Source organism: Telmatherina bonti (genome assembly GCF_933228915.1).
Source record: "Telmatherina bonti genome assembly, chromosome: 17".
NCBI classification, from domain to species: domain Eukaryota; kingdom Metazoa; phylum Chordata; class Actinopteri; order Atheriniformes; family Telmatherinidae; genus Telmatherina; species Telmatherina bonti.
The window spans coordinates 16,229,993-16,243,647 of record NC_136615.1 but is presented as its reverse complement, the minus strand read 5'-3'; the positions used below and the strand labels follow the sequence as shown (position 1 = coordinate 16,243,647).

General features: G+C 39.9%; 1 protein-coding gene across 6 annotated transcripts in view; it reads left to right on the top strand.

The window, feature by feature from the left end:
• nedd4l (NEDD4 like E3 ubiquitin protein ligase) overlaps positions 1-13,655 on the top strand; it is a 43,234-nt gene that overhangs the window by 10,389 nt on the left and 19,190 nt on the right. For 3 of the 6 annotated variants that reach the window (XM_079256548.1, XM_079256549.1, XM_079256546.1), the window contains exons 1-8: positions 2,972-4,299; positions 8,715-8,765; positions 10,224-10,285; positions 10,498-10,615; positions 11,477-11,631; positions 12,401-12,536; positions 12,648-12,836; positions 12,983-13,060. In XM_079256548.1, the coding sequence (XP_079112674.1) occupies positions 3,193-4,299; positions 8,715-8,765; positions 10,224-10,285; positions 10,498-10,615; positions 11,477-11,631; positions 12,401-12,536; positions 12,648-12,836; positions 12,983-13,060 (1,896 nt within the window). In that variant the 5' untranslated portion in view covers positions 2,972-3,192. Of the gene's footprint in view, positions 1-25; positions 80-2,971; positions 4,300-8,714; positions 8,766-10,223; positions 10,286-10,497; positions 10,616-11,476; positions 11,632-12,400; positions 12,537-12,647; positions 12,837-12,982; positions 13,061-13,655 lie in introns of those variants that run through there. The other 3 variants (XM_079256551.1, XM_079256550.1, XM_079256547.1) reach the window with 3 other exon arrangements.

Genomic DNA, 13,655 nt, shown 5'->3' with positions numbered 1-13,655 from the left:
CCCTGTTATTTTCTTGCCAACACAGGTGTGTCCGCAGAACCACAGGCTACTCTTTGAGGTGTTTGATGAAAACCGATTGGTAAGATTCACACTTCAAATGTACTTTATTACTTTTTTTACCCCACTTTTGAAATAATTTTTATTTAAAAAATTTCAATTTAAAATGATTTACAAAATCTAATCTTTTGATACCACCCATACAATTTGACAATGCTTTCCAGTAGGACTGCTTTTAATGCTTTCGTGTCAATTGTCCTTATAAGGAACACTGCGTTTAAAAAAAACCAAAAAAAAAAACAACTTTTTTTTTTTTTTTTTTTAAATAATTCTGCATTCATTGTACTGCAAGGATTACAAAGTTGGATTGAATAATTTTAAACTTCAACACAACATTTCACAAATTCAACTGTATGCTCAAGCAGATTTTGACATTGTATAATTACTAACTTGTTTGTCTACGTTTAATTGTTCAGCTGTAAGAATGTAGTCCATTTCTCAGATTTCCATCTCAGACGAGAACACTGGTTTACTTGACTTGTGAAGTGAAAGCTGTTATAGGCCCTTGGTTGCCATGGCAGCTAAATTAGATGTCAAGTGTTGCAGCAAGACGAAGGCCTTAATAATAAATTCATTAATTCACACCAGTTTGTAAACTTCACCGTGGTGAAATGTGTACAGGGCAAATGGAGGTGAATGAAGTGGCTGTTGTCATCATGGAGATGCTGTCCTGCTGAATAGGCAAGACTTGCCTGGCAGTTTCATTTCTTTTCAGAAACTTGGTGTTTAATCACTTTACTCAAGTCACTCATGGATCTTGAGTTTTGATCTTTGATCAGAAACAATTTAGGTTTTTTTGGCTAAACGTGCCTATGGCCTGGGCCTCAGTGGTTTAGGTTTACTTGTCATTTTTTGTTTTTCTGACGGTTACATTGTTCACTTTTCTACATGCTCACATGCTTTACTTTGTTGGTAAGTCAGAAAATATATTGGTGCATGTTCCAAACGCCCCAGCAGAGGGAAATTGTTGGCTGGCACTCGGCCTGTTATGAAAAGGGCAGCTCTAGTATTTCCCTCACAACAGTGGAAGCTCTCTGTATAGAAGAGGATGACACAAGAGAGCATAGCACAGGCATCCTGGAGCACAGTCTTCTCCTTATATGTCTGAGAAGGTGCTTTCCATGTATCTCTAGCTGCGTGCCAAGGCTCCTCCACCATTATTTCTTTAAAGAGGCTGCTTGTTCCTTTGTATCCACTGATTTATGGTTTATTTATCAGATGAGCTTGGATGTTTAAGTACACTAAGTGTTATCTTACATATTCAAACTTTTTATTATTTTCTGAAAACGTGAATAGAAGTACATGGTGTATAGTTTGAGATGAGGATTGTTATGTAATTTTGAAAGCTGGGCTTCCTGCCATTGGAACGCACATTGGCATTTTGTTTCTTTTATACAAACCCGTCTCCATAACATTTTGCGCGCACATTTGTTGACTGTGCTGAACACTGTAGGCAGTGCGTCTGCTCTGTTATTGGCTAGTGAGTTAGATTTTTTTTTTCTGCTCCAGTCTTTACCCATCATTTTATTCAGATTCTTTTGTCAGGTCTGAAACACCATCAGTGACTTTTACCAGAAAGCAATTTAAGACTGAGAACGTGACCCACTTTGAACTAAACCATAGGTCAAAACCAGTCAGAGATGTTGAGCAGAACAGCCACATTTTAACCATGTAACTCTGAAATGTCAAGTTTATGATTAGGTCTTTGTGATATTCACATGGAGGCGGGCTCCACCCCCACTAACTCTTGCTGCAGGCATAGTAAACCCCTCTTCTTCACATACTGATACACTGGTGAATCATGTTGCTGTTAAGCAGCACAAAGCATTTTCTATGAATGTACAGTATACTGCTTGTGAAAAGTTCTGTTTCTGCTGTAACTTGTGCTTATGCCAAATAGGCAGTGACAATTATTGAAGCATCATTTGAGTGCCCTATTTCATTCAACATTGCAGAGAAGAACCACAGCTGAGTTGTATCTTGGGCGGTGGTCTATAAAACCACCAGCCACTTAAGTGTTTAGCTGCTTATTGCAGACAGACTGTCTATTCTGTTTCAAAAATCTTTCCCCAGAGAGGACTAAGCTGTTCGCCCTATCAAAGCTACAATCTGTCAGATAGTGTGTCCTTTCCTCTGCCGGAGGTTTTTTTTTTTAGTTTTTTTTTTTTAGTCTTCCTAAATCTATTTTTAGTTTTAACTCCACTGACAAACCTACTGGTTCCAAGCTACAAAAAGTTATAGGGCAAAATTTGTATTTGATGTTGCATTTTCATGTTTGGCTCTGAATGGCATTTAGTAGGTTAGTTTACAAGAAAATGTTCTCTTCATGTTGTGACCAGTCTAGTTGCTTGAAAGGAAGTAAGATTACTTGTTTATTTGGGTGTGTTTGTCCATTCCTTGTTTTTGTTATTAATTTCTCTCTCTTCGGAACAAGGGTTGTGTGTTCAGGGGGATGAGTAGCACTAGGAAGAGGTGGTGTTACTGTCTTTATGAACAGATAAGAGTGTCTATAGTACATAAAAGAAAATGTAAAGTTGAGAGAATATAGAGTTGGAGAATGAAGGAAAGCATTGACAGGAAAGGGGGTGGGTATTTGGCACTAGGGGGCAGCTTTGGGGTTGTAACAAGAGGTGGTGGGGCCATTTGCACTCACATGACTAACGGGCAACCCACCGTCACCTCGGAAACCAGGAGCGCCGACGGCTCTTATCCAATCATGTCAGGAATGCTGGCTGTCACTGGACTACGGCTATTTCTGCTGTCTGTCGCTAGTGCTTGGTATTGCTAAGAGTTTGCTATACAGGGATCCTCCTTTCTTATTTTTTATTCCCCCTTGCCCTTCCTCTTTCCTCAATTATTCTCTCCGCCATTCCTTTGGGGACATAGTGTTAAGTTTTCAGCTGTTTGGCACAGTTCGATATGTTTTTGTGGTGTAACTTCTTTTTCCTCTACAGTTTACTGTAAGAGGGAAAGTTGTGGAAGAGTCTGAGTGGGTTGGAAGGAAAAGGGGGGTGGAGGAAAAAAAAGGGGATCAGTCATTTAGCCAGCCAAAGAAGAAGTGGGCTACTCGAGGAGAGGAGAACCAGGAGCCAGTCTGAGGGAAAGGAACAGAAGTTGTCGGACGAGAGGTGAAAAATGGCACAACGTCTGCGTTTGTACTTTGGATCTGGCCGAAGCAACACAGCTCCAGAGATACTGGAAGGAGACTTAGAGGAGCAACAGGAAAACAGAGAGGTGGTTGCAGGACTCGGCATGCACCCACCTACATTGCCAGGGCCTTCTCAAGAATCAGCTGTGGAACATGTCCCATCAGATGGATATGGTTTGCGAACGGAGTCTTTGCTGAAACGCAGCTCCTCCATGTTCATACCCCAGCTCGCTGCTTATACTGAACCGCGTCCCACAAAAAGCTCATCGATGCACATCTCCCTTCAGCGCTCAAATGGATCAAGTAACGGAGATTCTTGTGACCATGCTGATGATGTGCCACCACCCTGTTATACTCCTCCAGGACCCGCACCTGCATATACCGAACCGCAAATTCCTCTGGACTTTACACAACAACCACCACCTCCATACTACAACCCTGATTCTTTAAACTCTCAAATTCTCCTGATGGGGCCAAATCTCCACAAACGCAGAGTCTTCAGCATTGGTTCCAGTGGCCATACTGCATTCAGCAGAGACAAAGCTGGTGTCCATGTCGGTGCAATCTGTATCCAGAGGAATTCTTCTCATGGCTCTGATGTCCAACATGTCAGGATTCTTCCTTGTGGTGGTGCTGGCTGGTCTGTTCAGCAACAAAGCCTGGATCAGGGTATTGGTGTTGATGGTTCAACTCAGAGGTTAGTTTTTCAGCTCCAACAAAACCAGAATCAAGACCGGAGCCAGAGCAGACATCAGACTGCCACATCCCAGGACGAACACGTAGATGTTGGGCGAGGCAGTTCAAGAAGTTTCCGTATGGTGCGTTATCCCAGAATCCGATTGCAGAGAAGCTCACCTCATCAGATGCTGTTGCAGGAAAATAAGCATCAGAACAATGGTGCCGACTTTCAGACTACAGAAGAAAATCTAACAGATGTAGAGACAGAAGCGAAAAACAGATCTGACGGTTGTACTTATAAAATTGGTGGAGAAACCCCCAGAAGGAAGCCACATTTCAAGATATACTTCACTCCAGGTGGAGGTGGAGGTCAGGATTTCAGTCTTGGCTGTGAATCAACAACAAATAATCCCAAGGTAAAGAAAGCATGGAGAGTTTAGTGTGACTTGACTGTTTTTATGAAAAGTTTGTGGTAGGGGTAAGAAAAAATAAATTACTTCATGGCCTCTTTTGGGATTCATGCAAATAGTGCATGAATCTAGTTTATAACACACTTAATGGAATATATATCTGTTTATATAGGAAGTAATTTTCAATTCTAATTTAAAAATTTTCCTGCCTATTTTCTCAGTGGATAAACTAGTGGGAGATGTGAGTGGTGAAGAAGAAGGTGGTAATGTTTTATGAATTGAAGAGCACAGACACCGTGGCAAAGCTAAATCACACTTGTACTGGCTTTCTTTCACTTTGCAACCACAGGCATTTGACATTTTACACACATCAGCTCATTCAGCTCAGAGAGAAAACAGGCACAAGCATCAGAATGAAAGAAAAATTTGTTCCCTTGCACTTGTTGTTTTCACAGAAACGTGACACTAAAGGTTTGATAATACCTCCAGTTGCAACCAGGGCTCTTCAAGAGTTGGCTGTTTCTATCTTTAGTACGTTTCAAGCAGGGCTGTTGATTTTGAGAGCAGGCAGGCAGCCTGTCTTTTCTGGTTTTAGGCTGGTATCCTTGCAGCTGCTCTTTGAGCGATTAAGAACCAAGATATCATTATAGCCCTATGCAATGATCAAGAAGTTTCTCGAGTGATATAAATGTTGCCAGAAAACCTGGAGTCTTAGAGGTAAGAGTTTGCTGTTTCTATGGTAATGCCTAGAGATTTAGAAGTAAATGCCTCTAAAGGATAATACTCCTAATTAGTGCGTAATTTTAATTATGAACACCCCTCCCCCTCAAGTTATAGGAGAGTATACAGTAACTCCAGCTCAAATAAGGCTAGACAACAACATATTATATTGAAGACAGAAATTACCAAAATGTAACAGCAGCACAGAAGTTTACACATCCATCCTCTGACCAAGTCTTTTAGTTGTGCTGTCATGCTGCAAAAAGAAGAAACTTTTGGGAAGATGCTGTTCTTCATCCACACTGAATAAATGGAGGCAGCATGTTGTTTCAATTAGCGTATCACTTTTGCAGAATCTGAAGCAATACAACTAGGTCAGTCTTCAATGTAATAAATGTGCTCAACCGTACTGGCTTTTCCCTACAAGACTTGTTGGTTGTGCTGTGGAACCACCTTTGTTGCTGGCTCAGATGTGAATCTTTTCAAAGTTAAAAGGGTTGACATTCTTGAACAGACTGAATAAAAAAAGGTCCATAATCAGTGTTTTGACCAACTCACCAAACTTAAACTTTTGATCCTGTTATGCTGAATCAATCACCCACCCATGCCACATGTATATTAACTGCCAAGGCCAGTGTCCCCTGTTGCTAAAAAAAAAATAAATAAATAAATAAAATCTAAAATTCATCCAGAATTTGAGCTAAAACATTTTTTTTTTTTTAAATTTAAGTGTTGTTGGCGTAAGATGCAAAAAATATATCGTAGACTAATGCTTGATTTGCAGAGTCGGAGACCTGCAAATCAAGCTTAGTCCTATGGTTTTTCAGTTCCAGCATTATATCTAAAAGGCATTCACTTTCCATATGTGTGTATTACCAACAGTTTGTCCATGCTTCCATGCATTTTTTAATAACTCCTCCTTTCCCTCATACTGTTTAAGAAAATTAATGGGTGATTGCAGGATATCCCGTTTCTCATGTGACAAGGAAATCCTCATTTAAACCATAATGATAGGTCTTCCCCAACTGGAATCCTGGACTTGGAGTGCCCCTTTTTTAAGCACAGGCATGTGATAACAAGGGCAAGCATTTGTTTGTGTGCATTTCTGAGTGTGTGCATGTGCATGCCAGACTGACTATCTGCAGACAGCAACTCCACAGAGCCATGGCCTTGTTACAGCCTCCCTTGATGTCCTTTAGTTTCCATTAACAAAGCGCCTCTAGGCCTGCTATATTTACCTGAGGCAGGATTGTGAATGGACGGATTGGGGGCTCTCTTTTTATTTTGGTCCAGTGGCATCTAAGCGGGATTGAAATTGCTATTGTTGTGATGGGCTTTTCTCTGTTCTGATCTCTCCGAGTTGCATGCCGTTGTAATTCAGTTGTGTCAGCACAGAGACTGTCAAGTAGCTGAGACAGCCTTTTGACGCCTCACTGCCAGCCTGGACATGTTCCAGGTTGCCCTGGATTGTAAATTCTTTTGCCATCTCCTCCTGTCACTCGAGTAGTTTTGCTCAGTTGTAGATGGTAAAATGAAAAGCGATGTATATGAGGAGCATGTATTTTTAATTTGCTGAACTTTTTTTTTTTTTCCCCTTGTGTTCAAAAGCCACTCCATACAATCCTTATCAGGCTGAAAGCATGTTTATTTTTCATTATTCCTTCTTCTCTTCTCTTGGTTGTTCAAAGTGAACCCCCTCTCTGGAGGCAGCTTCAGACTCAGATGTGACCCTTTAACGACTGCAATTTTATCCCTTTCCATAAACATGACCACAGCTTCAAATGCTTGTTATAGTTAAGGACGTGAAAAACAGCTATGTCTCCACAGACGCTATGTGTCCCATGTGACGCTTCCACTGTTAAAACCTTTTTCATATGTTAGAAGCATTATGGTAATGACTTCATGCGTGTTTGTGTGGTGTTGGATGGTGTTTTCCAGGTCTGAACGGCAGACTGTTAGTGACTCATCAGTTCTGGAAAACTGGGCTGGTGGATTTCGTAATAAGAGAGGTGGAAGGATTTGTTCTAAAGCTTTTACAAATTCAGATTTGGGTGACTGAATGACATGTGAAAAAGCACAAGAAGATACGGCAACTGATGCTGTTCTCCAGATTCCATTTGTTTCTGTCTCTCACTTTAGTAAAAGTTTTACTGACTACCTCAAATGACTTGATAGCTACACTTGCAGTAAATTAATGTGCTAGTTTGGCAATGAAAGCTGATACTACTGTAATGTTACACAATTTTCCTAGAAGACATAATTTAGCAGGCGTGACTGTGTTTCACCATGTGGAGGCAGGTTTGTTTACATGCTTTTATATCTAGTTTTTTATGTGGTTTATTTGTAACCTTTCAGGTCTGTTAATTGTTATGGGAACCCAGTTAACTCACTTCCCACCATTGACTTCACTTTTTCTCTCTGATTATCAAAGTAAAACTGTACAACTTTATATATATTGACCTCAAGTCAGAGTGAAACTACCATATTATCATCTGTAGACAATAAAGAATTATTTAAATTACACTTTACTTTGGAGTCAGTTTTATTTTTTAGTAGATATAAAGAACTGACTCCTGGTTTTAAACCTTTTACATGTTCTTTTTAAAAATTGAACCAAAAAGTGAACCAACTTTTACAGATGCCACAAGATTGAATTGTGCCTCGTCTGGATGATTACTCTTAAAAAAAAAAAAAAAAAAAAAAAAAAAAGAGAGAGAGAAAAATAGAGTTTTCTCTCTGCTGATCTTTACAGCAGATTACAAGAAAGCCCCCACCATTAACAATATCTGACTAATAATTTTTATTTCTGTTCTGACTTTAGCTACTTTATTTTTTTGGCTTCTTCCCAAATCTACAGTTCAACAAAAACATGTGTTATGCCAAAGTTCAATGCATTGTTTTGACTAAACATCTCTGTCAAATCCCTTTGAGCAAACAGACATCATTGCTAGTTAATGCATTTTGTCTTAATGAGTTGTGTCCCACACACAGGCTGCTTCCAAGAATGGGCTTTTCCATCTCGGACAGGTAATCATAGCTCAATCATGGACAAATATGTGGGCCTCTTAAATCTGAAACACAAACCTTCCCTGGTTTTTCCTTTTTTGTCACATCTGTCCTTCTCTCCCTTTGTTGGTTTACTTGGCTTCATTTGGTGGCAGTGGATGTTTCTCCTTGCTGGGCTCACAGGTTTTTCTCCTATGAAGTGACACCAAACGCCTGTCCATAAATTAAAAAAAAAAAAACCAAAAAAACATAGTACGCCTTCTGTCTGAACACCTGTGGAATTCTGTGCTGATTGACCATAAGAATTCATGTCAAATAAAATATTATAGTTATCAAAACATTGTTTTTTGTTTTTTTTTAACTTTCATTTAAAGTCCTCAAACACATTTGCTCTTGCAGCCAACTGAGGATGTTCTTCAGACTTTCATAGGTGTTCTTAAACAAGGCCAAAAATTATTTCTGGATGGTGCTGCTCATGAAATCACAATGACTTTGTCTTACTCGTCATCTTTGATTAAAAAAAAACAAAACACAAAATGCTACTGGATATTCTGGTGCACCAAGTAATTTATTTTCAATATTGTGGTTTTTCCCCTCACCACCCCTGCTGGAAATTTAGGTTTTCTGAGAACACAGAAAAAACTAAAGTTTTTATTTTTATTTTTTAAAATGTGACATTTTCGTCTCACCCACAGACTAGAGATGATTTCCTTGGACAGGTCGATGTTCCTCTCAACCATCTACCGGTGAGTTATTCCATCTGTGAGTGTATACTGTTTTACCTCTCTTTTAAAAAGGTCAGCTGTTTCTAATCTTTTGTTGAGCCTTAATAACCTCCATGAAGGTCAGCCAGAGCTTATGTTTATGTGCACACCTGCCTTGTGTGTGAGAAAGTGCTTTGTTGTGGTCTAACAGCAGTCATCTTATTAGAAATGGAAAGTGGGCTGTCTCGAACGTAAACACAACAACTTGGCTGAGGGCAGTCTACCAGCGGAATCAACTGAAAAACACTAAGCATTTTCACACACTCACGTACGTGTGTGTGTGTGTGCAGACTCAATGTGCAGTGCTCAGTTCTCTCGATTTAAATGACAGACCCTGACATGCAAATGAAGAGACACAAATTGCAAAGCTGCAGAACTTCTTAGCAACTGAGCAATCTGCTGTCAGGTTGATTGTTGCTCCCTAGAATTTGATCTAAGTTGTCAACCTTGGGGAAAAAAAACCTCATTAATAAAAGTTGTTGGGATTAATTATTAATGTCCTATTTGGTTCCCAAAGGGGCAGATAAAAGCTTATTCATGACGAGAGATGAAGCCTGTAGTCAAGAAAGATCAAATTTGGCTCAGCAGCACATCGTATTTTAGCAATTAAAGAAAGGGGCTGAGTTAGCTGCCATCACAATGCTCTGAGTACAGATGTGTGTTCTGATTCACTTCATCCATTTTTGTAAATGACTACATGTTGTAGGAATTTATGTCTTATTCATAGTTACTGGACATTACTTAATTCATCACCTTTCTCTCTGTAGTAGTTTCTTTTTATATAGTGAGGCACCTTTCGTGAATCAGACCAGCAGTGCTGAGTCATCAGAAATGATGAGTCAGCAGAAAGCCACATTTAGCCACATTTGCTATGTGGAACTTTACGCTGCTCTTTACAAACTCATTTTTAACACACATTTTGAGCATGAATTCTTGAGCAAACTCATCAAACAGATTTACTTTAAAAGATGCATACTTTAAAAAAGCATACAATTTTAGCTTTATTGCTTTTAGCTGTCATGTTTATGCATTATATGTAAATTCGACATTTCTAAAATGTTGAAGAGCATTTTATTCTCAGGTTTCACCATTCCCCTGATTGGCACAACTTTTAGTCATGTTTTTACTGTTCAGGATTGGGCTTCTGATATGGAAACCAGCAGATTGAGTCGTTGGTATCTGACAAAGCAGTAGGCAGCCAGTGTGGACTGGTTTAGCCCTGTTAGAAAGCTGTGTAAGATTGCCGTGTATTACAAAAGACCTCTCTGCTGTTCAATATGTAACAGGAGAGCCTCAGCATTGCATAACCATGCTGGGATGATTTTGTAGGGCCATGTTGCCATGCTTCAAACTGGTGACTGTGATATTTTGTTGGTCTCTAATGTGTAATTGCTTACATGTTCAATCAAATGTTGACAACAAATGTACATTAAATTGCAGACGGAGGACCCTGCTATGGAGCGTCCATACACATTTAAAGACTTCCTGTTGCGGCCAAGAAGGTCAGTTTTTGCTCAGGAGGTGACAATTTTTTTTTTTTTTAGGATTTTACACTTGAAGTAGTTAGTGACAGATTATTAAACTTAAATCAAGGTTTGAGACTGCTCATCATATCAGCAGTAGCTAAAAGTTCATGTGACTGGAAGTCAAATATTAATGGTGAAATACTATCAGAAGCTTATGGGCTGTTTTGGACATTCTACATTTCAAGCAGATGTTATTCTTCTAGTCACAAATCCAGGGTGAAGGGTTACCTGCGCCTGAAGATGGCTTATTTGCCCAAACAAGGAGGACATGAGGAAGAGGCTGGAGAGATGAGAGAAGAAGCTGAGGTAAGGCTTCAGACACTATAGTTGTTGAGTTTGTTTAAACTGATGACTTAGAGGAGGCATTCCAACTGTGTTTCTTAATAAGCCGAAGCCAAATAATATTCTAGTTTCATTCTTTCTACACAAAGACAAACAAACTTGAAGCGGAAAGATGAAAATCTGTGCTTCTCTTTGGACCTACAGACATGTGAAAACGGTCTTAAGTAGGAGTGAGAGGAGAAAGGACAGCACTTCTTTTTATTTTCTGTAAATTCAGGAACATTCTGCTGCCAGAGTCTGGTTGAAGTCTTATCTAGGTCAAGGTCTGGAAAAATCATTTGCATTGTGGTCTGCTATTTGCAGAAATATGAGCTTTGCCTCTATTGCATTAAACTATTCTCTAGTCTGTCTGTGTGTAGAATTCTCTTATTAAAGAAGTGAAAGTCTGACACATAAGGTAATATTTAAGAAGTAAAGCAGAAGGAGCTAAACGCTGCAATGCAAGTGTAATGTAAGTTAAACTTTGAATAACCCCCCCTCTTTTTTTGGCAAAGCACAACAAAGTCTGTCTTTTCCTTAGGCACTGAATTAATTTTTTTTTTTTTTTAATCTGCTCATCGACCCCATAAAGAAATCGTGAGTGTCCATAAGGACATGGTCACAGATGTTCCATTGATGGCAAGTTGTCAGACACAGAACTATGAAAAATATCAAGTAGAAGTTTTCAAGCCACAACACAGCTGTCAGAAAAATAATGGAACCAGCCACATCGTCGACATATTTCCTCTTCAACTTGATCCATTGCTAGTGTTTATGTGTGTCTGGAAAGAATCTTTATCGAGCTGCTCATAATAACTTGCATCAAATGTGGACTTTTTCGTTCAGGGTTGGGATGAGTCTGCAGATTCAGGCTCCCAGCGTCCCCAGCAGCTGCTGCCCCCTTTGCCCCCTGGGTGGGAAGAAAAAGTGGACAACCTGGGTCGCACCTACTATGTCAACCACAACAACCGTAGTACACAGTGGAAACGGCCTTCCAACATGTACTTCTACTTATTCCATTACTTTTCCATTAGTTTTAGTTCAGAGTAAAGTGGAATGGGTATTAGTTTTTCTGCTCTGTTCACACTGCGGGCAAAAGAGGCTCAGATCCTTTTTTTTCCCCATATCTGGGAATATCTGACCCATATTGATCTTTTTATGACAGTCTGATCAGCATAAATCTGACCTATGTTGCTTTCTTATGTTGAATGTTATCTGAAACATCTGGTCTTTTTCAAAGCGACTTTGGTCTTTATGGTCATAATTTATGTCTTTGAGGTAAGATAGAAACATGCACTGGGTTCAGGCTTCACATCTACACATATCTCTCTATACAGAGGTAGCAGCCTACCCCCCCACCCCAATCTCCCTCTTCTCCTCAGTTGATCGTTGTTTTGTTGGTTCCAGCAGTGCATATACTTCCAAATGATTTAACCAAGACGTGTAGCATCCATATTAACTTCCATAAATACAGCGCGCTGCGTCTGTTATGTATGTTTTTTTTCCACATGTGGGAAGTTTCGGGTTTATATACTATTCACACTGAAGTGTGATGGAATTCGTATTTAGATAATGCAAATGATCATCCTTAAAAAAATTGATTTTTTTGCACAAAAAAAAAAAAACAAAAAAAAAAACTGGATATGAGCATAAGAATCTGCTGTGTGAATGTAGTCTTAGTCTTTTTTTTTTAGTATTATAAAAAGTGTTTCTATATTAACAGTGCTTTAATTTAACTGGTTTCCATTAACACCACCCTTTATTTAAAAGGGACGTGATCTCGGAAATAGAGAGTGACAATCAGCAACGGCAAATCCACCAGGAAGCACACCGTGTTTTCCGTGCTCGGCGTCACATCAGCGAAGATTTGGAGAATGAGCACCTGGAGCCTCGGGACATGGACAATGTGAGAGGAAAAAACACATAGTTGGACCTACGTTACACACATGCAAAACCACAGCTGTCCAAAATGATAAAGTCACCAAAACAGATTCGTTTCCATTGGTTTCTTTTCTAGTCTTGGGAACTCATCACTGAAGAGGATCCTAACGACAACTTGGCCCAGTCGCTGCCTGGTCCCTCCTCCATTTTAACACCACAGCACCCGCCAACACCTGTCACTCAGGAGTTTTCTGAAGATTTAAATCTGAGGCTCTCAATCACTCCTGATACCAACGGCGAAGTACCAGGGCCCAGCACTGCACTGGTGAGCCTTGAACACTGTCATTTTCTGTAGTCAAAACCTAAACTGCTCAGAAATTGCTTAGTGGTGTAAATGCTGGCATACAGGATTGATTGGCTGGCTAGTGCTTTTTTATGCTAGCTATAAAACTCTCTGCTTACTTTGAACAGAGCCAACTGTCAAACAGACTCCGTTCCTCAAGTATGACGGATGGCGTCAGCGATCAAGCCCAGGCTCCTCCTCTTATGGTACATATTTCTGAACTTTTGAGTTTCTTCCACTCTGTTTGCTTCTGTCCCGCCTTAATTCCCTCCCTTTCTTTGTTACCTCAGTAAGTTATTACCTCATTTAACTCCTCTTTGCTGACAGGGCTAAGTGTTTCGGCTGTACTGCATGTTTAGTCACCTTTTGAACCTTTTTCTCGCATGTCAAAATTCCCTCCTCTTCATACTAGGAAAACGTGGCTTTCATATCCCTTCTCTCCTCAAATTTGACATCTTGCTATTCTTACAATGCTTTTGTCTTTGTAGGGTAGCCGCTCTTCTTTCCTTTACATTATTGTTGTTTTTCAACTCACCTTCCACTGTGTTTGGTGCATAATTTACATTGACTCTACAGCTGTTTGTTATCAGAGTGACCAAGTCAGTAGCAACCCTCGATGGGGATTAAATGTTCAGAACAGCTCCACAGAAGCTCCCCACAGAGTCCTGAGTCATTACATCAGTAAAGATTGGGCTCAACAAACTGTCACGTATTCTTAATCAGAGGTTTGTTGCACAGCTGAGTCATTGCACTGGGTTTAGGCATTGTTAAGCTGAGGAACACGTGCTGATGCCAGTCCTT